This window comes from Strigops habroptila, chromosome W (genome assembly GCF_004027225.2).
Source record: "Strigops habroptila isolate Jane chromosome W, bStrHab1.2.pri, whole genome shotgun sequence".
In the NCBI taxonomy this organism is placed as follows: Eukaryota; Metazoa; Chordata; class Aves; order Psittaciformes; family Psittacidae; genus Strigops; species Strigops habroptila.
Window position 1 is genome coordinate 19,463,050 of NC_044301.2, and position 27,297 is coordinate 19,490,346.

The following is a 27,297-nucleotide window of genomic DNA, read 5'->3' on the forward strand; positions in this document are numbered from 1 at the left end:
TTTTCATTCATTCTTTGTTGGGGTGAAGATCAGAGAGAAGTCGGGGCCAGTTGATGGTGACCTGAGGAAAGTTCTGCAGCTGCTGGCTTTTCCCATGACTTTATTCTCTGCTGATGATCATGACAGCACATATCTTCTTTTCAAAGCCCAGAGTGGTGGAGATGGGCATCCAGCTGATGGGCTATGGAAGTGCTGCATAGCAGGCAACAGCATATAATTGAGTTCATTGGCTGTTTTCCCCCAAAATTAAATCCCCTTGAGGTACACACCAGACTTGCCCATCTTCCCACATTACCCACCAAGTATATCCAGGTCTCTGAACAAAAGCAACCCCACGAGTGGGTTTGCCTTTACCTGAAGCAGGAATAACCCAGACTGTCTTCCCCAACAAATTCTTTAGGTGCACCACAGGAACTTTATCCCCCTCTACAGTAAGTAAAAGTTCTGATTGGGCTGGGCCAGCCCTGTTGGCAGATCCCCTAGTGTTGACCAACCAGGTGGCTTTTGGTAAATGTGCATCCCGATGTTTGAAAGTCCCACAACCCATTGCTCTCAGTGTAGTTTTTAACAGCCCATTGTACTGTTCAATTTTCCCAGAGTCTGGTGCAGGAGAGGGGATGTGATATACCCACTCAATGCCATGCTCTTTGGCCCATGTGTCCATAAGGTTGTTCCAGAAACGAGTCCCGTTGTCTGACTCAATTCCTTCTCGGGTGCCATGTCGCCACAACCCTTGTTTCTCAAGGCCCAGAATAGTGTTCCAGGCAGTGGTATGGGGCACAATGTATGTTTCCAGCCATCCGGTGGTTGCTTCCACCATGGTAAGCACAGGGCGCATGCCTTGGAGGGTCGGTGGGAGTGTGAAACAGTCAATCTGCCAAGCCTCCCCATACTTGTACTGCAGCCATTGTCCTCCATACCAGAGAGGCTTTAATCGCTTGGTTTGCTTAATTGCAGCACGCTTGACATTCGTGAATAACCTGGGCAATAGTGTCCATTGTTAAGTCCACCCCTCGATCACGAGCCCATCTATATGTTGCATCTCTGCCTTGATGGCCTAAGGTGTCATGGGCCCACCAGGCCAAAAATAATTCACCCTTATGTTGCCAATCTAAGTCCATCTGAGCCGCTTCAATCTTAGCAGCTTTATCCACTTGCTGGTTGTTCTGGTGTTCCTCAGTGGCCCGACTCTTGGGTACATGAGCATCTACGTGGTGTACCTTCACCACCAGGTTCTGCACCCGAGCAGCGATATCTTGCCACAATGCAGCAGCCCAGATGGGTTTCCCTCTGCATTGCCAGTTGCTCTGCTTCCATTGCTGCAACCACCCCCACAGGGCAATTGCCACCATCCATGAGTCAGTATAGAGATAAAGTACTGGCCGTTTTTCTCATTCAGCAATGTCCAAGGCCAGCTGGATGGCTTTCACCTCTGCAAACTGACTCCATTCACCCTCTCCTTCAGCAGTTTCTGCAACTTGTCTCAGGGGACTCCACACAGCTGCCTTCCATCTCTGATGCTTTCCCACAGTACAGCAGGACCCATCAATAAACAAGGCATATTGCTTTTCACTCTCTGACAGTTCATTATATGGTGGGGCCTCTTCAGCACTCATCACCTCCTCTTCTGGTGACATCCCAAAATCTTTGCCCTCTGGCCAGTCCATGATGACTTCTAGAATTCCTAGATGACTGGGATTTCCTATTCGAGCTCGTTGTGTAATTAGTGCAGCCTATTTATTCCATGTAGCATCAGTTGCATGATGTGGAGAGGAGACCCTGCCTTTGAACATCCAGCCCAGCACAGGCAACCGGGGTGCCAGGAGGAGCTGTGCTTCAGTTCCAATCACTTCTGAGGCAGCTTGACCCCCTTCATAGGCTGCCAATATCTCTTTTTCAGTGGGAGTATAGCTGGCCTCGGATCCTCTGTATCCCCAGTTCCAAAAGCCAAGGGGTCGACCTCGAGTCTCCCCTGGAGCTTTCTGCCAGAGGCTCTAGGTAGGACCATTCTCCCCAGCTGCGGTATAGAGCACATTTTCCAAATCTTCCCCGGTCTGGACTGGTCCAAGGGCTACTGCATGAACTATTTCTCGTTTAATTTGTTCAAAGGCTTGTTGTTGCTCAGGGCGCAATTTGAAATCATTCTTCTTCCAGGTCACGTGACAGAGAGGGCTTACAATCAGATTGTAATTTGGGATGTGCCATCTCCAGAACCCCATAATACCTAAGAAAGCTTGTGTTTCTTTCTTGTTAGCTGGTGGAGACATTGCTGTTAGCTTGTTGATCACGTCTGTGGGGCTGTGACACTGTCCATCTTGTCATTTTATTCCCAAAAATTGAATCTCCCATGCAGGTCCCAGATCTTACTCCATTTTATGGCAGAACCAGCCTTCAGAAGGATTTGGATTATTTCCCTCCCTTTCTCAAAAGCTTCTTCCACTGTATGACCCCACAAAATAATGTCATCAATCTATTGCAGGTGTTCTGGAGCTTGCCCCTGTTCCAGTGCAGTCTGGACCAGTCCATGGGAGATGGTAGGGCTGTGTTTCCACCCCTGGGGCAGTCAGTTCCAAGTGTACTGGACGCCCCTCCAAGTGAAAGCAAACTGTGGCCTTCATTCTGCTGCCAAAGGGATTGAGAAAAATGCATTGGCAATATCACTTGTGGCATCCCACTTGGCTGCCTTTGACTGTAGTTCGTACTGAAGTTCTATCATGTCTGGTATGGCAGCACTCAATGGATTCCCAGTTTATGTACTGGGCATGATGTGCTGTGGTATGGAATACCCCTTTGGCTAATTTCGGTCAGGTGTCGTGTCTTTTCCTCCCAGCTTCCTGTGCAGAGGAAGAGTCTGCAGAGTGCAGTCTGCACTCTTGCAGACCCTCACTTGCAGAGCATGAGTCTGAAAAAGTTCTTGGTTGGAGTAAACATTCCTTAGCAAGAACTAAAAACATCGGTGTGTTATCAGCGTTGTTCTCAGGCTAAAGTCGAAAACATAGCACTGCACCAGCTACTAAGAAGGAGAAAAATGACTGCTACTGCTGAACCCCGAACATCTGCATAAACCTTTCGATCTCTTAACCATGCAGTTGTTATTATGTGGGCATATCAACATCCTTCAAGGGGTTCTGCTTGATGAATTTGACTTTTCCATTCTGATCTTGCTTTCCCACTGGCGTAAAATAACTACTGTCAAAATCTGTACTTAAGCTTTGTTATACTTCTTTGTATTTTTAAATGATACCACTCAAAATAGTTAAAAAAAAAAAAAAAAGAACATTCAACTATTTCAAGAAGCAATTCAGAATGGGGTGCTTACTGTAAAGCCAGAAAAACAAGGAGGGTGGGGAAAATGACAGGCAGCACAGAGAAAAGGCAATTTTTATAGAAGTCATTGAGCAGCATGAATTAGCCCTGCTGATTTTTTAACATTTCTTTAAACAGTTAGAGTAAACCCCAAGTAAGCCCAGAAGAGCACATATGTGCCATGTCATGAGAAATGCTGCCACTGTAAATGTACTTCTAGTGGTTGGTACAAACATGCTTCGGCAGTGTAATGCTTTGGAGGCAATCAAACCTTCTTTGCACTTCTGAACTAGTAGTATTTTAATATAGGTTTATGCTTTACACCATCTGATGGAGCTGTAAAACTAAGGCTTAAGAAAGCACTGAGGAATTGAGTGCATTTTATAAATGGTGGAAATTCTGGTGTGAATCTGGAGTGATGAGTCAGTGAGGTTACATGATGATATTGCCAGAAGAAAGGAAAACGCAATGTTATTTATCTGCTTACATTATCTCTTTGGAAATAAGGAAAGAAAACACGGTAAGGTTAAGTATGAAACACAAAGGAAACAGTATATGTGATAACCTCATGTATCCTTAGGGCAGAAGAGGAAAGGCTGGCAGCTGCACATTTTTCATATCCTCAGTTTGTAAGTTTGACAGCTATGAATATGATGAAAATCTGGAAAAAATTAAATTTATAGCTAATGTATAGAACACCAAGGCTATGGCATATCATTCCCCCTACCGAAACATGCTTACTGAAACAAGTGTAGAGGCGGAGGTTTGGGGGTTTCATTATGTGTAGGGCAGAAGGAGCCCTTTCAAACAGAAGCCCCATCTCTAGCACCTGTGTCAGGAGCTGCTAGCCACTGCTGGCATGCCCACTTCTCACAGGCAGCTGGAGCCAGAGTGGCATATGGGACACTTGGATGTGGGAGATGAGCTAGCTCTTTGACAACTCAAATTTTGGTCTTTACTTTTTAAAAAGTAGCAGAGAGCCCTGCCAACACCAAAGATGGGTCAGAAATTATGACACATAATGGGTGCTGAACATTATATTTGTGGTGTAATTCACAGCAGGGAAAGATACCTCCTCAATTGCTTGCCTCAAGAATTACATTAAGCAAATTGTGACTGAGCAGTGGCTTTCAGAGGAGACTTAAGGAGGATTTTCATATGTACTCTTTTGCCACACTGCTTTTTCCAAGGAGCCATCACATAACCAATGAAGTATTTGCATTTAAAGGTTTAATTGCTATTTGCTTGTGTACTGTTAATCATACCATTTCCTCCTAAATGGTTACAATTGATGAAAACTAAGGTAAGGGATATAATAAACAATGCACAAATAATCCAGGTACCAAGGGAACAGGGTACCTGCCAGGTCTTTCCTAGCACAGGTGTTAAGGTGTTTTATTGCCTGCTATGAATACAGGGCTTTCTTTTCTGTTCAGATTTGGAGATATGTCAAACCACTAAATTAAGGGAACTTCACTGGAGGAATTTGCTGGCATTTTAAGTGCCCAGTTTCTTTAAATGTACCCATATCGAAAGAAGAGTGGCTACTATGGTTCATTGGCTTGTAGGCTTAAATTTTAAACTAACAATAGTGTGTGTGCCTTTAAAATAGTAGAATAGACCAAACTGTTCTAACTTACTAACATGTAGAGAGAAAGGAATGTTTGGCTGATGGGGGAAGGAACATCATGGGACTGATAACAACTAAGGAGACGGTAAATAAGACCAAGGATGCTAGCCTTCAAGATAGAGCGGCACCCAATGTGGAGTGAGACCGGAACAGAACAGAAGCAAGGACATACCAGCTGCTAACTCAGCACTAGGACCTTGTAAACATGCGCAAGCACTGAGGTCATTCAGTAAACACAGTGAGGAAGACTATTGTCGACCACCAGAGACCCCCACTCAGCAAGAAAGTGCATGTGTAATTAGAATGTAAATATTATAATTAGTTCCTGGAAATTCTGTAAATATGCATGAGTATGCTAAATATACAGCTGCTTCTGGCAAGTAACGGGTGCAAGTAACCTTTGCAAAACAATTTGCCTGTGCACCCAGCACTGCAATAAAGAATGCCTGCTTTCTAAAACTCCAAATTGAGTCTTAGAGAGTTTCTCTGACCGACTTTTACAGTAACAATTTGGCTCCCGAACAGAGACCCTCTGCCATGTTTCCCACGGATCCGGGGAGTCTCTGGGACCTTCACGCTGGCATCGGGGGAGTTTCCCTGAAAGGAACCACAGCTCCCCGGACCGACTCGGGACCTCGGTAAGACCCCTGATTTTATTTCTTTAAAAAGGCATTCTTTCTGGTCCCTTTCCACGTAAGGCGCAGGGGATTCCCTGCACAGTGGGTAAAGGTAGTCTGGTTCTGGTTGTCCAGACTCTGGTATCTGGGTGGAGGTTGGGATTATGGGTACCACTGCCTCCAAAGGGGGAATCCTGCAAAGGTCCCTGCTGGGTTGCATTTTGCAACACTCTGGAAACAAATTGGTGAACCCCCGGGTGGCTTGGTCACTCGGGAGACTTTGGAATAAAGTGGTGGACCCCCAGGTGGTTCAATTACTCAGGAGACTTTGGTAAAATACTGTAATCAATGGTGGCTGTTGTACAAACTAGATTTTGGGGAAAAGTGGCCTATGAACAGCACGATTAATTATAATACTTTGTTACAATGATGTTATTCTTGAGACGAGAAGGAAAGTGGGATGAAGTACCTTATGCGGAAATGTTTTTCACTTTGAAAAATCATCTGGAATGGCAAAAGGATTGTAGTTTTAATCTTGCACCCCAGGACTTGTTAGTATTGTCCTTAGAGAAAGAGAGTAAAATTAGCTTAAACGCTGTTGTTCTTTGTGCAGCATAGGACAGTTATGCACTAAACATTTGAGGAATGCAGAGGAGGATTTGGATTTGATGGTAGCTCCCCGGAGAAGGGGTATTGTGAATAACGGGGCCGAAGGTGCTGACAATGAGAATCAAGCACAAGCACAGGCATAGGCACTGGAAAGGGGAGATGTTAGAGGGGGGCTGAAGGATTTTGCCCTACAGCAGGGCAAACTAGGGGAAAATGAGGGGAAACTGTGATTGCACCTTTAAGACAAGCTGTGGGCAATGATGGTCCAGTCATGATAAAGATTCCCTTTACCATTATAGATTTGAATATTTGGAAACAAGTGGCTGGTAATTATGCATCATGTTTTTGAGAGTGTTGACAGAGGTATGATTATTCGTACGGCTCAGACCACAGTAGAGCAACAAATAACAGCAGGCACATTGGCAGGTACAGTGAATCTTCACGTACCTACTGCCGATCCTAACTGGGACCCTAATCAGGACTGGGAGAGGCAGGCTTTGAAACAATATCAGAGGTGGATTTTATTCGGTATTAAGAATGTGGTCCCCAAGGCAGTGGGGTCTAAGCTATAAGAAATAAAGCAAGATATAAATGAATCGCTCTCTGCATTTGTGGAAAGATTAAAAGAGGTGATGCATAAATATACTACTATTGATCCTGAATCAGAGGAAGGAAGGAGAGAATTAGGCCATTTAATAAAAGGTCAATCCACGGAAGATATAAGGAAAAAGGTACAAAAACTTAAGGGGGAGGACCATATGATTTGGGAAAAATAATGAATGTGACCTGGGACACCTATCGCAATCGGACCACTGTTGCCCTGGTGCAAGTTCCCTGAAATGGTTCAAATGGTGGTGGAAAGGGGTTTGAGTCACCGATTATTAATATATATAATTAATATAATTAATATAATTATTAATATAATTCAATATTGTGTATTGTGGGTTATATTGTGTCAGGTTTCAACTAGGAATTTGTTAATGTATATGTGGGGGTATAAGATAAGCTCCAGAGTAAAAGTGGAATGTTTAGGAAAAAATTGTTGGCTGTAACTCTCACTCAGGAAAGCAGGAAAGGGGGGAGTAGCCCGGGAGGAGAAGAAAGAAGGATTACATGGACGGGTTTGTGAACAGACTCATCGTGGTTTAAGCCCAGCCGGTAACTCGGAACCACGCAGCCACTTGCTTACTCCCCCCCTTCTTCCCCCCCATCTTGGAGGGATGGGGAGGAGAATCGAAAGAATGTAAATCCCTAAATCCCATGGGTTGAGATAAGAACAGTCCAGTAACTAAGGTACCATACAAAACCACTACTACTGCTACCACCAATAATAATAATGATAAAGGAAATAACAAGGGGAGAGAATACAATTGCTCACCACCCGCCGACCGATACCCAGCCCGACCCGAGCAGTGGTCTGGGCCTCCTGGGTAACTCCCCCCAGTTTCTATACTGGGCATGACGTGCTGTGGTATGGAATACCTCTTTGGCTAGTTTGAGTCAGGTGTCCTGTCTCTGCTTCCTCCCGGCTTCCCGTGTCCCTTGCAAGCTTACTTGAATAGGAGTAAAATTTTTCTTCCAAACAGCCCTATGTGCTTGCAACACTGAAATATTTTGGTGCTTCTGGGCTCCAGTGTCCATACAGTCAGTGAGAGAAAAGCAAATCTATGGTATTTTGATGAAGTTGCAGAAAATATTTTTCCCTGGAGGAGCATGTGGATGGCAGGACAAATTGGACCTGAAATGTGGCTCTATCTCAAGGCAGTACTTTCACTTAATGTAACTTTTGCTGCATTTCAGAACTTGTGTGCAACTTAGATGTTAAACACCAGGAGCTTCTTGCTGGAAACAAGCTCTTTCTAAGTTTCATATGAAGCGCCTACAAAATCACCTGTAGAATTAATTTCCTGCAAATAAAAATCCATTTTTTCTTTTAAACAGAATTTTTATCTTTGTATTTTGGTTGTTGATAGGCTTTTCAGAGTCTGTTATCAATCCTTCCCTTTTTTTTTTTTTAATGTTAGTCCTCCTTTAAAATCCTGAAAACAACCTAGTCAGTTATCCTAGCAGATTTGGCTAGCATTTCTTAAAAATTTGTTGCTATGGTGCTTGGAGTATTGTTAAATTTTAATTATTAGTAGTTACAATGCTAATAAATTACAAGAATACAAAAATCTATTCCAGCCATATTGCTGGGTTTCATTCAGACGCAGTCAGATAATTATAACTAACAGTAATTAAAAATTAAAAGTGCTGTAGGCACATACCCATCATGCTGAGTCTGTCTGCCTGAATGTTTTTATGGACTGCAAAACCACAAGTTTTATCTCTGATCTGTTGTCACAGTAGGGAAGAGTTTTACTTATTAGGTCTCTGGTTTTCAATATGTATGTTTAAATTCAGGGGAGGAGGAATATATGGCTGTTTAAAAATTTGGAGTTAGGAAGAGGCTCTCATAAGGACCAAAGCTAAGACACGCTATCGTAGACTATGTGGGCCTATCGCTGGGCTCTTGAGGTTCTCTGTGGGTGATGCTGGAGGTTTCCTAGGCCTGACATCCACAGAGGTTATTGCTACATGTAAGAGTGAGGGCTGTTCATGCTCATGCACTTCTGCGTGATTTGTCAGCACCTTCTTCCACAGCACAGAACAAGGTGGTGTTTCCTGCACCTGCGGATGCTGTTGGAATAGCTGTGTCATCCAGACTGCATGGCCTCTTTGTGTGGCCACTTCTGCTGAAATACAACACGGCGCAGAAATCTTGAATTGCTCTGTGTTTGACGTAGTGACAAGGTGTAGCTTTTTTTTCATTTGGAAAGATGATTCTGATCAATATGTTGCTGCATCATAATCATCCCTGAGGTCTCTTCAGTGAGACACAGAAAGATCTCTCAAGTCTGCAAAGAGTAACCTGAGATGAAGCTTGGAAATGTCTGGCACTGGAGTAGCGTGTCCTATAACAAAAACCCCTCCTTCATTTCTTACACCATTAACACTGTTCTGTGTCTGGCCCTGACTAACAAAGTGTTCACAACTTCACATTAACATGTGCAGAAAACCCAGCAGCAATGCAGAGCAGAGGAAAAAGAAGGGAGCCAGGTGAAAGGCATCATTTCAGTCATTAATGCACTTAAGTGCATCCAACTGTCAACATGTGTGATCAAGTGTAAGGAGGCATGTCATTCCAATGTGGCAGCGCTGGCACACAGAAGGGGCTTCCTACATCAGAGACAGCACTTCGATCCGGTGCTCAGGCTGCCCAGCTAAATGTGGTGTTGCCTGTCATCTATGCTCTAGGGCAAGGGTCCAACCAACTTTTGCTTAGGCACCATGCCATCCCAACAGACGGGCAGGAGGGTAAGCCTCCAAGAGACCATATATATGCATCAATTGTGTTTATTGACAGCACAATTCCTGGCTGGAAATGTCCAAATGTCTATTTATTCTGAGATAAGATGCCTTTAGTTAATAGATATGGAAATGCAGCCTAGCTTTAAACTAATTACTTTATATACATTGCAAAACAATGCAGATACGCAAATGTAAGATGTGCTGATTAAGGGGAGATCAGTTAAAGATCTGTCATGACACAGAGGCCCTCCTAAAATTGACTCAAAGTGCCTCTGAGTACTGGAGACCAAATTTTGTAGGGACTGCACATAAATATAGAAATCGCTGGTGCAATATATAATGATATCCAAGTAGCCAGCCTTTTACACTTGCAGGTTTTCCTTTGCACACAGATGTCTAAGCACACCTCCCCTCTCAGTGGTGGTGGAAACTGTCGTGGTTTGAGCCCAGCCGGTAACTCAGAACCATGCAGCCGCTCGCTCACTCCCCCCCTTCTTCCTCCCCCCGCTCCCGGAGGGATGGGGAGGAGAATCGGAAGAATGTAACTCCCACAGGTTGAGATAAGAGCAGTCCTGCAACTAAGGTACAATACAAAATCACTACTGCTACCACCAATGATAATAATGATTAGTGAAATAACAAGGGGAGAGGACACAATTGATCACCACCCACCGACCGATACCGAGCCTGACCCGAGCAGTGATCTGGGCCTTCCAGGTAACTCCCCCTGGTTTATATACTGGGCATGACGTGCTGTGGTATGGAATACCCCTTTGGCTCATTTGGGTCAGGTGTCCTGTCTCTGTTTCCTCCCGGCTTCCCCTCCTCCCTGGCAAAGCATGAGACTGAGAAAGTCCTTGGTTGGAATAAACATTACTTAGCAACAACTAAAAACATCAGTGTTATCAGCGTTGTTCCCAGGCTGAAAGTTAAAAACACAGCACTGCACCAGCTACTAAGAAGGAGAAAAATGACTGCTATAGCTGAACCCAGGACAGTATCCACCCCTTATTCCATACCATTCACGTCATGCTCAGATCCCACATCTCTCAACACACCATCACCCCTGTCCCATATATACACATATATATACACCCACACCCACACACAAAGAGAAAGATGTCATTCCCTAGTCCATGGACCAATCCCTATAAAATTGCTGAACTCATCCAGTCCATGATGTCAGGCTCCATCTCTTGTAATAGACTTTCAGGGCAGGAGGGACAGTATGTAGTGTTGGATTGTTGCCTGCTGATGACACCGCCAAACTCGTCTGGTCACTGCTGAGCTCGTCTGGTTTCCTCAAAATTCATTCTTTGTTGAGGTGATGATCGGAGGGCAGTCAGGGTCAGTTGCTGGCGACCTGAAGATATCTAGCTGGTGGGCTATAAAAGTGTTATAGAGCAGGCAACAGCATACAATTGAGTTCATTGGCTGTTTTCCCCCAAAATCAAATCCCCTTGAGGAACACATTGGACTTCCCCATCTTCCCGCATTACCCACCAAGTATATCCAGGTCCCTGAGCAAAAGCAACCCCACGAGTGGGTTTGCCTTCACCTGAAGCAGGAATAACCCAGACTGTCTTCCCCAACAAATTCTTTATGTGCACCACAGGAACTTTATCCCCCTCTACAGTAAGTAAAAGTTCTGATTGGGCTGGGCCAGCCCTGTTGGCAGATCCCCTAGTGTTGACCAACCAGGTGGCTTTTGGTAAATGTGTATCCCAGTGTTTCGAAGTCCCACCACCCATTGCTCTCAGTGTAGTTTTTAACAGCCCATTGTACCGTTCGATTTTCCCAGAGGCGGGTGCATGGTAAGGGATGTGAAATACCCACTCAATGCCATGCTCTTTGGCCCAAGTATCTATGAGGTTGTTCCAGAAATGAGTCCCATTGTCTGACTCAATTCTCTCTGGGGCGCCATGTCGCCACAAAACTTGTTTCTCAAGGCCCAGGATAGTGTTCCAGGCAGTGGCATGGGGCACAGCGTATGTTTCCAGCCAGCCGGTGGTTGCTTCCACCATGGTAAGCACATAGCGCTTGCCTTGGCGGGTTGGTGGGAGTGTGATATAGTCAATCTGCCAGGCCTCCCCATACTTGTACTTCAGCCATTGTCCTCCATACCAGAGAGGCTTTAAACGTTTGGCTTGCTTAATTACAGCACGTTTCACATTCATGAATAACCTGGGCAATAGTGTCCATTGTTAAGTCCACCCCTCGATCACGAGCTCATCTATATGTTGCATCTCTGCCTTGATGGCCTGAGATGTCATGGGCCCACCAGGCTAAAAATAATTCACCGTTATGTTGCCAATCTAAGTCCATCTGAGCCACTTCAATCTTAGCAGCTTTATCCACTTGCTGGTTGTTCTGGTGTTCCTCAGTGGCCCGACTCTTGGGTACATGAGCATCTACGTGCTATACCTTTACCACCAGGTTCTGCACCCGGGCAGCGATATCTTGCCGCAATGCAGCAGCCCAGATGGGTTTACTTCTGCATTGCCAGTTGCTCTGCTTCCATTGCTGCAACCACCCCCACAGGGCATTTGCCACCATCCATGAGTCAGTATAGAGATAAAGTACTAGACATTTTTCTTGTTCAGCAATGTCCAAGGCCAGCTGGATGGCTTTCACCTCTGCAAACTGACTCCATTCACCCTCTCCTTCAGCAGTTTCTGCAACTTGTCATAGGGGACTCCACACAGCTGCCTTCCATCGCCAATGCTTTCCCGCAATACAGCAGGACCCATCAATAAACAAGGCATATTGCTTTTCACTCTCTGACAGTTCATTATATGGTGGGGCCTCTTCAGCACTCATCACCTCCTCTTCTGGTGACATCCCAAAATCTTTGCCCTCTGGCCAGTCCATGATGACTTCTAGAATTCCCAGATGACTGGGATTTCCTATTCGAGCTCGTTGTGTAATTAGTGCAGCCCACTTACTCCATGTAACATCGGTTGCGTGATGGGCAGCGGAGACCCTGCCTTTGAACATCCAGCCCAGCACAGGCAACCGGGGTGCCAGGAGGAGCTGTGCTTCAGTTCCGATCACTTCTGAGGCAGCTCGAACCCCTTCATAGGCTGCCAGTATCTCTTTTTCAGTGGGAGTATAGCTGGCCTCGGATCCTTTATATCCCTGACTCCAAAAGCCAAGGGGTCGACCTCGAGTCTCCCCTGGAGCTTTCTGCCAGAGGCTCTAGGTAGGACCATTCTCCCCAGCTGCGGTATAGAGCACATTTTTCACATCTGGCCCTGTCCGGACTGGTCCAAGGGCTACTGCATGAACTATTTCTCGTTTAATTTGTCCAAGGCTTGTTGTTGCTCAGGGCCCCATTTGAAATCATTCTTCTTCCGGGTCACGTGGTAGAGAGGGCTTACAATCAGACTGTAATTTGGGATGTGCCTTCTCCAGAACCCCATAACACCTAAGAAAGCTTGTGTTTCTTTCTTGTTAGTTGGTGGAGACATTGCTGTTATCTTGTTGATCATGTCTGTGGCGATCTGGCGACGTCCATCTTGCCATTTGCGTTGTTCCCAGGCTGAAAGTTAAAAACACAGCGCTGCACCAGCTACTAAGGAGGAGAAAAATGACTGCTATAGCTGAACCCAGGACAGAAACCATTTTTATTTGCACGGGTAAATGAGGGTGACACATTAATCCAGACCAAAGCTAGACCAGTTTACACATCTCGCTGAAGAGGTTTGTTTTCCATGTGACAGGAAGAGAGAAAAAATGCTTTATTTTTGACAATATTGTCGCCCACCAAAAAGAGTAATTTATGGAAGCATCCAGAGAGGAGTCCATATGCACAGATTAAAGGGTGTTTCCTTCTACTTGTTAGCTTTATTCAATTAACACTTTTTAGTGTTCTTGAAAGATGTGCTTTAAAGACCCTCTGAATATACAATTTGGTATTCATAAAGATCCAGGCATACTATATGTAAATAAACAAAGCAGGAATGTTTTTCTTCCTGATTCATTAATGCACTCCCATCTTCTTGGAAGCAGAGAACATGTTATGGTTTAAGCCCAGCCGGTAACTCAGAACCACACAGCTGCTTGCTCACTCCCCCCATTCTTCCCTCCCCCCCACTCCCGGAGGGATGGGGAGGAGAATCAAAAGAATGTAAATCCCACAGGTTGAGATAAGAACAGTCCAGTAAGTAAGGTATAATACAAAACTACTACTACTAGCACCAATAATAATAATAAGGGAAATAACAAGGGTGTCCTGCCTCTGCTTCCTCCCGGCTTCCCGTGCCCCTCCTCACTGGCAGAGCATGAGACTGAAAAGTCCTTGATCAGAGTAAAAACATCGGTGTGTTATCAATCAATCAGCACTGTTCTCAGGCTAAAGTCAAAAACACAGCACTGCACTAGCTACTAAGGAGGAGAAAAATAACTGTTACAGCTGAACCCAGGACGCTGTGTTAAACATCCATCCTTGACCAAAAGGAGGAAGTACAGGAGAAGAAATGAGAAATGGATTTTCTTTCAGGAAGACCAGATTGCACTATCTGGTCTGGCAATGACAATTCCTAATGACATTTAGAGAGAAATTAAGGATGAGAAATGGAAGTTGTCAGCAGTGCCAGTCAGTAACATTGCATCAGAGCTCATAGGAGAGATGAGAAAAAGTTTAGGGATGGAAAATTAATTTTGTTATGTCAACAATTAACAAATACCTTTTCTTCATTCTTTACCACACTGTCACAAATTACCACTGTGATAGCATTTAGCAGCTCCTCAGGTGAATTAAATAGAACTTTGAAATCCATATTTCTGGAGTCAGATGCACATGTTGGTGTTTTGCTGAACAATGAATGATACAAAGAGGTTCAAACTGACCGGGGAGGGAGAAAATGAGCTCTTGAATGTGTGGTAGCAAGAATATTCTGTGTGACTTCTCTCTGCAGATCTCTGTGGGGTTTATAGCTGTGAATGAATTAAGCTCACCAGTGCTTTTTCTGAGGTTGTTTTTTCTTGCTTTACAAATTTGGAAAGGCAGAGGTTGAACAATGTAGCCAGATCCTTGCAGGAAAATTTTGGAGGAGCCAAATGTAGAGCCCTGGAAGCCTCAGACCTTTCACAAGGTGAAATTCCTGTCCCCATAGGATGGTGGTAAGAAGCCCCATTTCCCACTGCTCTGCGTAGAGCCACAGAGCAAAGGGGCTGTAAGTTGTAGGTCTGTGAGCGTGGCCATTGGCACAGATGACTGTGCGGGGAAGGCAGATCTGGGTACCACTGCTTGGCCCTACCAGGCTTGGTAGCACATGCCTTTCTAAGCAGGACATTGTCCTTACATTAAAAACAGAACATTTGTGTAATATGTAGGCAAATTAAAAAAAAAAAAAAAAAATTCTTTCCAAAAAGTCTTGTCACAATTTTTCTTTGCTGGTGGGAAAAGATCTCTAATACAGCCCCTTTGATTTTCTTCTGCTGTAGTAGCTGCTGTGGAACGTAGTTTAGGGTCTGAGCACGGATTAGCTCTGATTCGTCCTGTGAGTGTCGCTAGCGTCCAAAGGAACTGACTTCATTTTTCAAAGGAAGAGGGATGCTATACCGGAAAGGGCAGAGCATAAGTATTATTTAAGGAAAATAGTGGAGCTTGATCAGCCTTCATTTTAAAAAGCTCATGAAAGGTAGTGTACAGCATCCTTTTAAAAGTTCAATCTCTTCATTTGCTTACTGCTAGAGCAAGACGGGGATGCTTGTTCAGACATAACAGTATATGCCTGAGTGTTTTCACAAGAAATGTCTAGATCATTAAATATAGTAAGTCTCAGCTGTAGTTTTGATCACTGAGGCATGCACACAATTCACAGCAAATTAGGTATGTCTTTGTAATTTATCTTTCTGCAATTTGCTGGCACTTTTAGAAAGCTGAAACTTATATTGCATGTGCTGCAGAAGCTATTTCAGATAAAATATTCTGTGTTTATTGTTGGAGATCAAGGATTCACTAATAACAAAAACATGGAGCAGTGTATGTTTCTGCTCCTGCATCTTGCAGAACCAGCAATAGTATCAACAGAGATCCCCAGCCACATTCATTATTTATATATTTCAGTGAATTTCTTGTCTGCAGTAAAAGAGATATAAGCTCCAACATCAGACCGTGCCAAATTCTATCCTACAGCCCATTCAGGAAACCTGAGGCAGCAATCATTACACAGCCCATTTATCTGATTGGAGTTTTGTCCTCTCTGCCTTGTTGAAATGTTGCTTGTTCTTTAAAAACTTAGTTTGACCTTTGGAAAGAAAAGGCATTTGCTATTTTAAATTTTTATTATTATTATTTTGGGTTTGCTTTTTTTTTAGAGAGAACCCAAACCATTTGATGGAAATTGGCATTCAAAACCAGCACAGTTATTGAAAAGCATTTACTTTATTACTAGAAGAGAACAGGCGCTAGTGGCTCAAAAATTACATTCCAGTGTATTCATCAGTTTCAGTCACTAGTTAGTCTGTGAACAGATGGATATATTTGTAGCAGTTAATATGAATTTATACCCTGGATTTTTACATTTGCCTTAAGAGCACTGCTATCTTAGCTGCTGACTAAAAGGGTTTGGAGATCTATTTTATTTGTTTTATTTTTCTGAAAGAAGATATGTTTGTTTCTGATTGCAGAGATTTACATCATAGAAAGAGCCTCAGTTTTCAGAAATGTGAATGATATATAGCTACTGTGTAAGGAAAATGTAGTAAAAGAAACCCCCAGTACAGCTGCTGCAGAAAAAATAAACATCTCAGCCTATACCTAGATAAACCCCCATGGACTGAGAAAATAATTTTCAATAACCAGATATTTTTAACTCTGTGTATGAAGGTAGTAATCACAGTCATCTGAATTTGCATCTAGGGTCTGCCACAGCCTAATTGCTTGTCTCTTCCCCCCCCCCCTCGAAATTTAAGGCTGCTGGTTAACAGAGCAATGCATTAAGCACTCCATCTTCAAAACAGAAAGAAATACTGCCCTAGCCTCTATCATGTGGCATCTTTAGGTTGTGGGGATTTTGTTTAAATCTGAAATTTATGTCCAGGAGAAATAAATTATTAGATTGTAAAAGCAGCTGGGGAGGGAGTAAATATAGTCTCTTTTGTCCTCTATATCATTTCCCCAAGAAGATAATAAATGTGTGGCAAACATCTTGTGTTTCCTCAGTCGTACAAATGTTGTGTGTGTTGTATTTCAGACGTGAAGCCTAAATTCCAGACAGGAAATCCTGGAGTGATACTGTGCTGCTGTTGCCTACTGCTGTGGTGCTGGTGGAGCCCCCATCACTTTTAGCATTAGAATTTGAAAAATAGTTTCATGAAGAAATTTAGAAGGCCTTGGGTGTACCTCTGATTTGCTGAGTAAGAGATTTAGTGTGCAATCCTAGGGTTTATCTCCTTAGCCAGTGAAAGGCAGCAGGAGCAGTGGGTCCAGCCCCGGCTGCTGGAGTGAGCTGAGGACAGGGGTCCTGTCCTGTGGCTTGATCCCAAGGGCCAGTTTTCCCAGAGTGATTTTAAAGAGCATGAGAGAGACTCCTGCCTTACCTGTTCTCATTGCTCTGCAAGGTCAGATACATGGAGCAAACATAATGAGTAGTTAGGAAAAAGTGGGGCCTAATAAGAACAAAAGGAGAAGGAATAGTTAGAAAGTCAGTTGGTAACTTGCCTTTCCGGACTGGGCTTGTGTATACACCTGTCATTGCCTGCACCTCCATGCTCTTTTGTTGGGAAGGTTGTCAGCATTTTCAGCCCAGCCTACTTTCAGGGACCCCAAAACAGCCCTGGAACAGCCTTGCTGTTCACTCTTTCTGAAGTTGCTTTCAGAGAATACTTTTCAGAAGATACTAAACTGTGTATCCTTAATGAGGTGATGGGGCTTTGTTGGAAAAATCTAGATGATAGAGATAAGACCGTATGTGCTGATGGGGCCAGTGTAGAGACAGTTCGTGGCTTTGTGTAAGGTCAGCTTGGGTTCAGCGAGGCTCCGTCACCCCATCTCCATGAGCCAGCCCAGATTTGGTGGCGGCAGCAGCAGCAGTCCTGAGCTCATCAACTCAGCTGTGCTTGAGCTGATTCGTGCAGAGTATCTTGCATTTCTTCTGTGCCATGTGCTGGGGCAGGCGGTACGGACACCCCAAGGTGGCCTCTGTGCAGAGCACCCCCACAAAACCAAATTGCTCAGCTTTGTACCATGCAGAAATGGCCAAGGCACTGCCCACACCATGCCAGCCTGGGGAAGAGCTCCTGCCTGACCAACGAGCCTCCTCATTTGTTTCTGTTGCAGTTAAACCTGAATAAATTGCCATGGGCATTGAGGTTTGACTGCGTGTAGCATATCTGTCATCGGTGCATTACATTACCATGTCTCCAAAAGGAGTAGAGAGGAGGTTTAGAACATATTTACTTCTGAAAAATTCCTCCTCCTTTGGGGCTGATGCATGCTCTTAGTCTTTGCATGAAATCACGATTATTTAAAATGTAGCATCTTGCTGTTTCAAAGACAGATTTTTCTGAGACAGGTGACACTCATAATAGAGCATCACTGGTTGGAAAATCCCATTTTTTTAACGGTTACAGTTGTTTCACACACATACCGCAGCGCTGTTGCCTCACTGTTTTGTCTTGTGATGTCTTGGAGGAGATGGCTCTTGGTGGTATTTCGGCCCCTCTTTTACTTATGGGAACAAATCGTGCTTGGCTCTTTCACACTACTATCTCCTTTGGGGTTAATTCCTCAAGGCAGTGGGCAGTGGGCTGAGCACAATCCTGTCTGCGGCTTTCTACTCTGCTGGTGGTATGTACACTAATGGGGTGGCATGTAAAGTACTTCTCTAACTGTGGCCTTGCTATTTTATAGCAGAGACTTGCACTGGAGGATTTTAATGCCCCTTTTGAAATCAGAAACCAGCAATAACAGCAATTACATCCAAGACAACAGGTCACTGACCAGCCATTTTGTCAGCCCAAGCAGTATGTGGGTGCCATGTGACAGGAATTTTTATCTGCCTCTAAGAAAAATGCATCCATAACACATGGCAATGAGATTTGCCAGATCAGTATTCTATTAGAGGGAATTTTACTTTAGTTGCCACATTTTAAAAGAATTGTCAATAGAAGGACTGTGATGTGCTGTAGCCTGGCTGTGGGTAAGCACTGCTCACGTGAAGTCTGGCTGTCCACACCTGCTTATTTGGTCCAAGAAACCTGGTTCAGCTGCAACTCCCATCATTCAATGGAGGATGCTGCCTAAGTAAAGAGTGCAAGATGTGCCCCTGTTAATATTTATGTTAAAATTCATGGTTAAGGCTGAAACTGTTTTATACCTGGTCCTTAACACCAGGAATACCTAACTGGTGCAGAAAAAAAAGCTACAAAAAATCAGATGGTGTTCAGTGACCCTTGCCATACTGCAGAACAGCAGAGCAAGTTAAGGAGCCAGGTTTAGGTTCAACTTTGAAGTTCCTGGCTTTTGTTGGGTTATATTCCCATGGAGATGATCGCTCAATGAAGCTTTTGTCTGTGCATTTTGATTGGTGACTGTTAAAGGTGCTATGTAAAGTGTTTCCTTTTTGCTCTAAGTATTTTTTGAGAAAAAGAGCGTGAGAGGATGCTGTTATGATCCTATAATAAAAACCTGATCAGGAAATCATTTAGTGTTTATAGAAGAGTCACAAAGGGTTCCATAATGATGATGCCAACCCTCACAGAGATGAATAGTTAACTGGCTTCTGCAATGTGATTTACCTTAGATCAAGGAGGGATTAATGAGATATGCTTCAGATAGATAAGCTTCAAATCAACAAATCATGGTTTTGAGAGGAATACCTAAGAAGGAAAATAGTTTTCCTCTTGCAAATGATTTTGAAATATCATTGATTCCCTGAGTAGGACTGTGCCTGCAGGACCAGCTCCCCAGAAAACCACGGGCTGACCAAGCCAAGGTTAAAGCACCAAGTGTTGTCAGCAGAGTGGCATGCTGGGATCCTGCAAGCCCTTTACTGCTCTCAGGATCAGCAACAGTTCTGGGATCCAGTCAGGGAGAAACAGTGGGGCTGAGGGAGGAATGGAGGAGTTCTAAGAATATTCTGGTTTTATGCACTTCTGACAAAGGTAATTAAATGTGTCCCTCTTCCTCTACATGTAGGAAATATAAGGTTCTTCCCTCAGCTTATTTTGATCTCGCACATGGCATACTGTAGACTACAAGTCACAAGGACACTGGTAAATTTGCATTTCTGAGTGAAATTCTCAGGAGCGTGCAGTCTCTCAGGACAGGTATTATCAGCTCCCTGGTTTCATTGGGTGCCTCAGTGAATCATGGTGTGTTTATGGCTAGTTTCTCTAACAGAAGACTCCAATTATCTCTTAATAATGTATTCTCCTGTGTTTTTTATTTCCAAAGTGCCATGGTAAAGAGATTTTCCCAAAGGCTTCAGTTTGCTTTTGTGCTTCAGCATTTTACCCAGTGTTTTCGGAAGAAGCATGTAGACATTTTGGTGAGGCATTTAATGGAATACAAGAGGCTCTGCCAGGCTTAGGTTTATTCTGAGTTTTTAGAGAAGAATAAAAAGAGAAGGCAGGTCTAAAGGACTGATTATACAGAATTATTAGTCTCAAATGGAAAGGGGAAAGCATGTTAAGGGAGTTGTCAAAATCTGATTAGGACTAAACAACCTGAATTAGAAGAGGAATTAAATTCATAAATCATCTTAAAAATCCTTAGATGGCGTGAGAAAAGGCTGGTGGTATGAAAAATAACTGTATGAAAAGGTAATTTTCCAAACCCAGAATAACACAGAAATGCCTATCAAAATTCAAGAATACATTAATTTTAACAGAAGCAGTGTAAGTACAGAGATAAAACTGTGTAAGTATATAGCTGGGCCAATGCAGCATGGCAGCAGAGCCCACAGCCCCTGGGGTGCAGAACAAAGGCAGGCAGCAGGGCAGGGGGTGCTTCTGGGTCTGCCTGAGCTTTACAGACCACCGCCTGGGCACTTGCCTTTCAGTATAGAAACAGGCCAGCCACAGAAAAAGATTTATTAAAAAAAAAAGAAAAAAGGAGACAGCATTTAATGGGTCAAGTGTGGAGTGGCTTTTTTCCCTGTAAATATTTTGCAAGTTCTGAATCTTCCCATTGAAGAAGTTCTCAGGGTGTCCCCCCAGGTGAGCACACACCAAGGGGGGCTGGTCAACATCCCCAGCGAGTGCAGAAAACCCAGGGTACCAGGACCAGCCCTGTCCTGACAGAGACGAGTGTTTTTGTGTCCCAGTCTTAGTGAAAGGTGCATTTGGTCCCAGAGTAATCAAGTATGTACAAATGTCAGAGTAACTCAGGTGCAGATGTTTTCATTGGAAGCAGGTAACTTCGCTTAGGTTTTTTCCTCTTGCTCTTCTGGGTCATGGCATCCCTTGAATGCCTCTCCAGTTTAGGATTAGAGCAGCACCAATTTAAGGCTCACAGCTTTCTGTAGAGAGCTGTTGTGGTTTAAGCCCAGCCGGTAACTCAGAACCACGCAGCCACTTGCTCACTCCCCCCTCTTCTTCGTCCCTCCGCTCCCGGAGGGATGGGGAGGAGAATCAAAAGAATGTAAATCCCACGGGTTGAGATAAGAACAGTCCAGTAACTAAGGTATAATACAAAACCACTACTACTACCATCAATAATAATAATGATAAGGGAAATAACAAAGGGAGAGAATATAAAACTAATAGGGGAAAAGGAAAAGAAAACAATAAACACAAGTGATGCACAATACAATTGCTCACCACCCACTGGACAGTGCCTGAAGGGGTGGGAGAAACCTGCACAGGGAGATGGGGAAAGGCAGAGAGAGAAACTGCATGGGCTCTCTCCTGGGTCTGGAGGACCCCCTGAATGTTGGGAGAAATACAGGGATTAATAGGTCACCCAATGGCTCATCACCAGTTAAGTTTCATGTTGGTTGTTTGTTGTGTGAATCTGTTATCTCCATAATTTCTATGAAATGATTTGAGGAATGGTTTCTGTTCATTTTAATAGGATCTGGAAGGGGAGAGAGAGGCTTTACAGCCTTTCATCAGAGTCCCAATCTCTATATAACACTGCAGAAGGTTTATGAATTTCACTTGAGGGTGTTGAACATCACCAGCCTTGTCCCATTTCTTCACCTCTGTATAACATATGGTCTTTTAGGTGTATATGCTCACACAGACAGGATACCTCTAAATGGCTGGTACAAAATATCTAAATACATAACGGATGCACAATGGCACTATAGACTGGATGTATTATGGCCCCAAACCATTATCACCCCCTTCACAGTTGCATTTTATTTTTTTCACCTGCTCCTGTATAGTACACCTGTGACTTGCTGGCAGTGAACGCTGCTGCAGTGTGGGAGACTCCCAGCTTGACTGCCTGGCTTGGGGCTTTGGTCCATCATGTGCTGCTTTTTTATGTGTGTTTTTTCTCTTGATCTTTATATAGCTTTTAAGAGTTCTTTGAACTACTGTAAGTGATCATCTTTCAAGCTTGATGCTTTCCTTCTTGACACAGTGCTCTGAAAATGGAGATTGCCATGCCAGTGTTTTCACAATAATCTACATAGAAAAACAGAAAAATATTCATTGTAGATGTCTGGTGTCCTCAACATAAAAAGGACATGGAGCTGTTGGAGCAAGTCCAGAGGAGGGCCATGAGGATGATAAGAGGGCTGGAGCACCTCCCGTATGAAGACAGGCTGAGAAAGTTGGGGCTGTTCAGCCTGGAGAAAAGAAGGCTGCATGGAGACCTCATAGCAGCTTTCCAGTACCTGAAGGGGGCCTATAAGGATGCTGGGGAAGGACTCTTCCTTAGGGACTGTAGTGGTAGGACAAGGGGTAATGGCTTCAAACTTAAACAGGGAAGTTTAGATTAGATATAAGGAAGAAGTTCTTTACAGTGAGGGTGGTGAGGCACTGGAATGGGTTGCCCAAGGAAGTTGTGAATGCTCCATCCCTGGTGGTGTTCAAGGCCAGGTTGGACAGAGCCTTGGGCGACATGGTTTAGTGCGAGGTGTCCCTGCCCATGGCAGGGGGGTTGGAACTAGATGATCTTAAAGTCCTTTCCAACCCTAACTGTTCTATGATTCTATGATTCTATGATTCTATGTCCTGCACAAATGGCTTGATCTGTATCTGGAGGGCAGGCAGGGGGTATCCCCAGGGGAGGATCTAGAGAGCAATCAGTATCTACACAGACAATAATCAACCATTCTTTGAAATCTTTTTATTTCCTAAAACCCGTTGCTCAGTTCCATGGTCACAGACACTTCCACAAATGGTTAATTTGGGGATTTTGCAGCCAGTAGAAAATTCCACTTAAACACTGTGACAGCCCTGAGGCTCGGGGTAGTTGTATTTTTCCCACTGATGTGGCTAAGGGAATTGCTATCCATTTTTAATGGTTATTAAGAAAAGAAGAAATTTTCCAACCTTGTCTTATAAATAAGCTGTGACTTACTTGATCTTGACAGGTGACTTAGTGCTGCTGTGGAGTTTTCCAGCTGCAGTAATGTCTCAGAATGATGTGTTCAGTAGGGTATCATCAGCTGTGAGCCATGCATGAACCAGGGGGCCAAGCAGGAGCTGTGAAGAACCATTTTTACTGCTCAGCTTCCAAATTACGTCCTGCCTCCTGCTGGCCCCAAACGCACAAGAGTATGGATGGCCTTGTGAGCAGGTAGGCATGCTCACACACACACACAAGCATGCCTGGAGAGGCTTAATTTTTGTGGCTGTTTTATTTTCCTTTGGAAATCACCATGAAGATTAATTTTTTTTTTTTTTACTATAACTTCTAGAGTTAAAAAATCACACCTGAGCTGTTTCCTGCCAGTCCACCCTCCTGCTGGAAAGGGGTGAAGTTTCCTTAGGCTGCTTAGGTAGAAGCATTCCTGTAGTATCCCATGTTTCAAAAAATTTGCTCCCTTCTGGCCTTTATGGTTTCATTCTGCTGCCTGGAATAGCCCAGTGTAGTGCTGGGGTGAAAGCTGTTTCTGCTAAGACACAGAGCATTCTCAATGCCAGGATTTACTTCTTTTTCGATTGCTCTGAAAGTCTGGTCAGCCAGGGCAATTTTCTTTGTGGGCACACGCAGAGGTGCCTAAGACAGTTATTTGGTAAAGCATGGGTCAAATATGCAAAGCACATGTGAGAGGAGAGACATAAGCACTGAATGTCTTGGGCACTTTCTGAAAAGCAAAGCACAATTCCAATAAGCTGCACATGCACAGGGCAGAGGGAGTAGAAGCAAGAAGATAAAGCATGACAGTTGTTAGTAATAGGAGACAGGTTGCCAGACTTTTTTTTTGGGAAGCATGTTTGTGTGGTCTGAAATACATTTTAATAGGTGAGAAACCTATACTGGTTGCAGAGGATACGGACAGGCTTTTGTGGATCTTCTGAGTACACACCAGTGGCGGCTATGCAGTATCTGCACGTGCAGGAACCTGGTGGTCGGGTGTTCACCAGCATCGGGGCGTGCAGGACTCACACATCTATGCACATGGCTTGTGCAGGATCTGCTCTCCAAAGGGCAGGGGGAGGATTTGGTGCACACAAGCTCTTGTGTCCATAGGCATTACAGATAAGTTTGTGAGGTCCTGTATACAATGTGGCTCTATTTATTAACTGCTTGGTCTGAGGACTAGCAGGTATATTGGTTGCCAGTAATGCATGCAAAGGGAATAAATGGTACATTCCCAAGATATTAAGACAGAATCCAGATTTGCATATGAAAACTGTGTATTTTACTTTCTTTAACTGATAGCCCTATGGCCTGGCTGGTTTCTCAGCTCCTACCTGACCCAGCTCTGAATGGCTGCAGGATTTGAGTATGATCTGTTTGTTTCTTTGCATAAACTCTGCTCACAAACCCAGTATATTCATTGTATTAGGAGTGTTCAGAACATACTATTAACCTATGTTTGAGGAGGAAGGGCTCACAATGAAAGCTTCATTATCAGATTTATAGCCACATATCATTTTTTATTGACCTGCTTAGTGTAATCAATGCAGTAGCCACGCAAGTTTGAAATCGTGTTCCCTGACTGTAGACCGTGCGTCATGCATCCAGTGCTGATTGTGCGTTATCTTTTAAATGAAACTGCCTAAATAAGTATGGATTTGTCAACCACGAATAGCCCTGCTTTCGATTTGAAGATGGTAAACCTTTCACGTTTTTTATTGATATGCAGGATGACCTAAAAATAGAACTGTAATGAAGTGCACAAGAAATTGCCATTGTTAAAATGTCCAGGAGTGTGTCTGAGCAGAGTGGCCTGTGTATTCTTTCACATTTTCATGCTTTAGGTTTAGTGGACAAGCTTCTTATCAGTGCTGCCATCACATTTGTAGGGCTCCATCCATCCTCTTCCATAAAGTCATTATTTGACTTGAAAATAATATCCGGCACTGCAAAGGTCATTCCTTCTTAAGGCCAGGAAGATTTCCATTTATAGCAAAGTAAAGAGCCATTGGATTTTATGTTTGGTGATGTTAAAATTGTCTAAAAGAAAAGTAGTTTCAACTGTCAATTCACTTGGTACTGTTTGAGTATAATGCTATATCCCCTCATAAGCTTTCCAGGTCTTTGCACAGTATTTCTGTTCTTTGATTCTGAAATATTTAGTGTCACAGACTGGGGTGTGCTCAGAGGGCTACTGTTATGCTAAACAAGGTACAGTTATTTTGTGGTTTCACCAGCTAATTGCATTTAATTTCACACGGGCTCCTTCTGTGCATGCAGCAGCTATGATGGTACTGCCGCCTCTGTAACCTTCTGGCATGTTAAAGCCTGCCCGTTCCTTGCAGCCCACCTGCCACAATATCCCAGATAACTTTTGCCATGATTTAGGAACTCAGCAGCACTTCTGACACCTGGTGGTCACTTTTTGGGAATGCACAGTCCAGAAATGCTCCTGCCTGCAAACGGGGTCACGGCTGCCTGGCCCCACACATTGTGGGCCACCCATTAGCTCTTTCCACAGATGGTTTGCATCAGGGAGATGTCATCTCTGGATAAAGCAAAGGATCATCATCAAGATGTAACTGTGGATAGTGTAGAAGGACCAGGTGATTTATGAAAAGTTAAAATATCTTACTTTATTTTAAAGCTTCATGATTATAAATAAATAATTAGATTAAAAATTCATTTCATGTTTAAAAACTTATTTTTCAAGCTGGCAGACTTGCCCAGCTCTGTTATTAGGCAGATGGAGACTAGTAAAATTGCCTAGGCTTGAAATAATGAAAATGAATTTTTACATTTGGGGATGCTGGGGATCCAGTTAAAGAAAAGCTCACCATGAAACACATCTCCAGTTGCTCTAATAGTTGAATAATCATACAAATAAAGCTGAGCTTGGATGTAGGACTGGGATTTCAGTCAGCACACAAAATGTAGGTGAATTGGTGCTGCTCTAAAAATATGCTTCCAAGGTTGGCTTCTCAATTTATTGGCTTCTGCTCAAAATGGCAAGGCAGGTCAGCATCCTCAGATGCAAGATCCTGTGATGACATGAGTCTATTACAAATCTACCAAAAGGAAAGAAGGGAACAAAAAAGACTTTAAACTGCTGAAAGAAATGTGTAGAGCAAAATCTGTTCTTTAAAGACATTTAACTTCTGGGTTACATGTCCAGCCTTTTTTCTGCTGGGAATATTACCCTGGTGCCTGAAATGGTGGTCCAGCTGTTATTGCCAGAGTATTCCTTAGACTGAGAAGTGTGTGTCACAATCTGGTCTCTTGCTGCCAGTACTTGCACCTGGTACTAGTGAGAATAAAAGAGTAAAATATGCCAAGGGTTCCCCCCGTGATTCAGATATTTTTTTTTCTCTTTTTAATTGTTACAGTTAAGGGAATCCCTAAAGTATTCTTTATATGTACTGAAGGGGGGGTGTGTGAAGAAACCCTCATGGCTGTACTTGGCTTGTAGCATTTATTTTCTAAGTTCATGCCAGCATTAACAGATCTGTCAGAACAAAGCAAATGTGTCATATTGTCAGCTGTTACTTATGAGTACTTTTTCTTTATTGAATTTTGTTTTGTAATAAGTGAGAAGCTTTTATGTTGAGCTCTGCATAAATGGTACTGAGTGGGAGGGTATGGGCATGCTTTCTATTATTCTGCCTCTCATGCATGTCTCATTTTTTCATCTTTACAGAACCACACATTGAGCCAGCACGCACAGTGAGCCACTGGCACTACAGGACACCTCTCTGCAGCAGATTTGACGGTGGCACAGTGGGGAGGACCATTTGAACATTACATCCAATCAAAGTGTCATTTGCAACCCAGATTTAAAACTCTAATGATTTGGCCATGAGGTGCTGCTATTATAAGCAGCTAGAAATTAATATTAATAGAAGAGATGATTAAAAGTATTCCATGCTCAGTATTTTTTATTGTCCTCCTTCAGCTAGTGTACTTTAGAGCTTCTGACTGAATTTATAGGATTAGATAAATCTGCTTTGATGATGTTGCCCTTTGTTGCTTCTTGTATTATATTGATAGTTAAAGATTAGGTGTGATTTTTTTCTTTTTTGTTAACTGCTTTTTAATTGCAATTTTAGGTAACTGTGCATTGTGATGTGATTGCTTGGCTATTGTCTGAATATTTTTTTTAAATTTTTAATTAAAGACTAATGCTTTGATTGGATTTGCCAGTTCACCAGACAGTGATTAAAACTACGTAATGAATATAATCAGTTTCAGTGCAACTGGATGGTCTGCTTTATAAATGTGACTTAATCTGATTG

General features: G+C 43.4%; 1 protein-coding gene across 1 annotated transcript in view; it reads left to right on the top strand.

Annotated features, from left to right (window-relative positions):
- The window catches only part of LOC115619077 (zinc finger protein 423-like), a 310,682-nt gene extending 283,879 nt beyond the window's left edge, over positions 1-26,803 (top strand). Inside the window, exon 7 of the mRNA XM_030511106.1 lies at positions 26,703-26,803. Within this exon, the coding sequence (XP_030366966.1) occupies positions 26,703-26,732 (30 nt within the window). The 3' untranslated portion in view covers positions 26,733-26,803. The remainder of the gene's footprint in view (positions 1-26,702) is intronic.
- Positions 26,804-27,297: the final 494 nt, after the last annotated feature.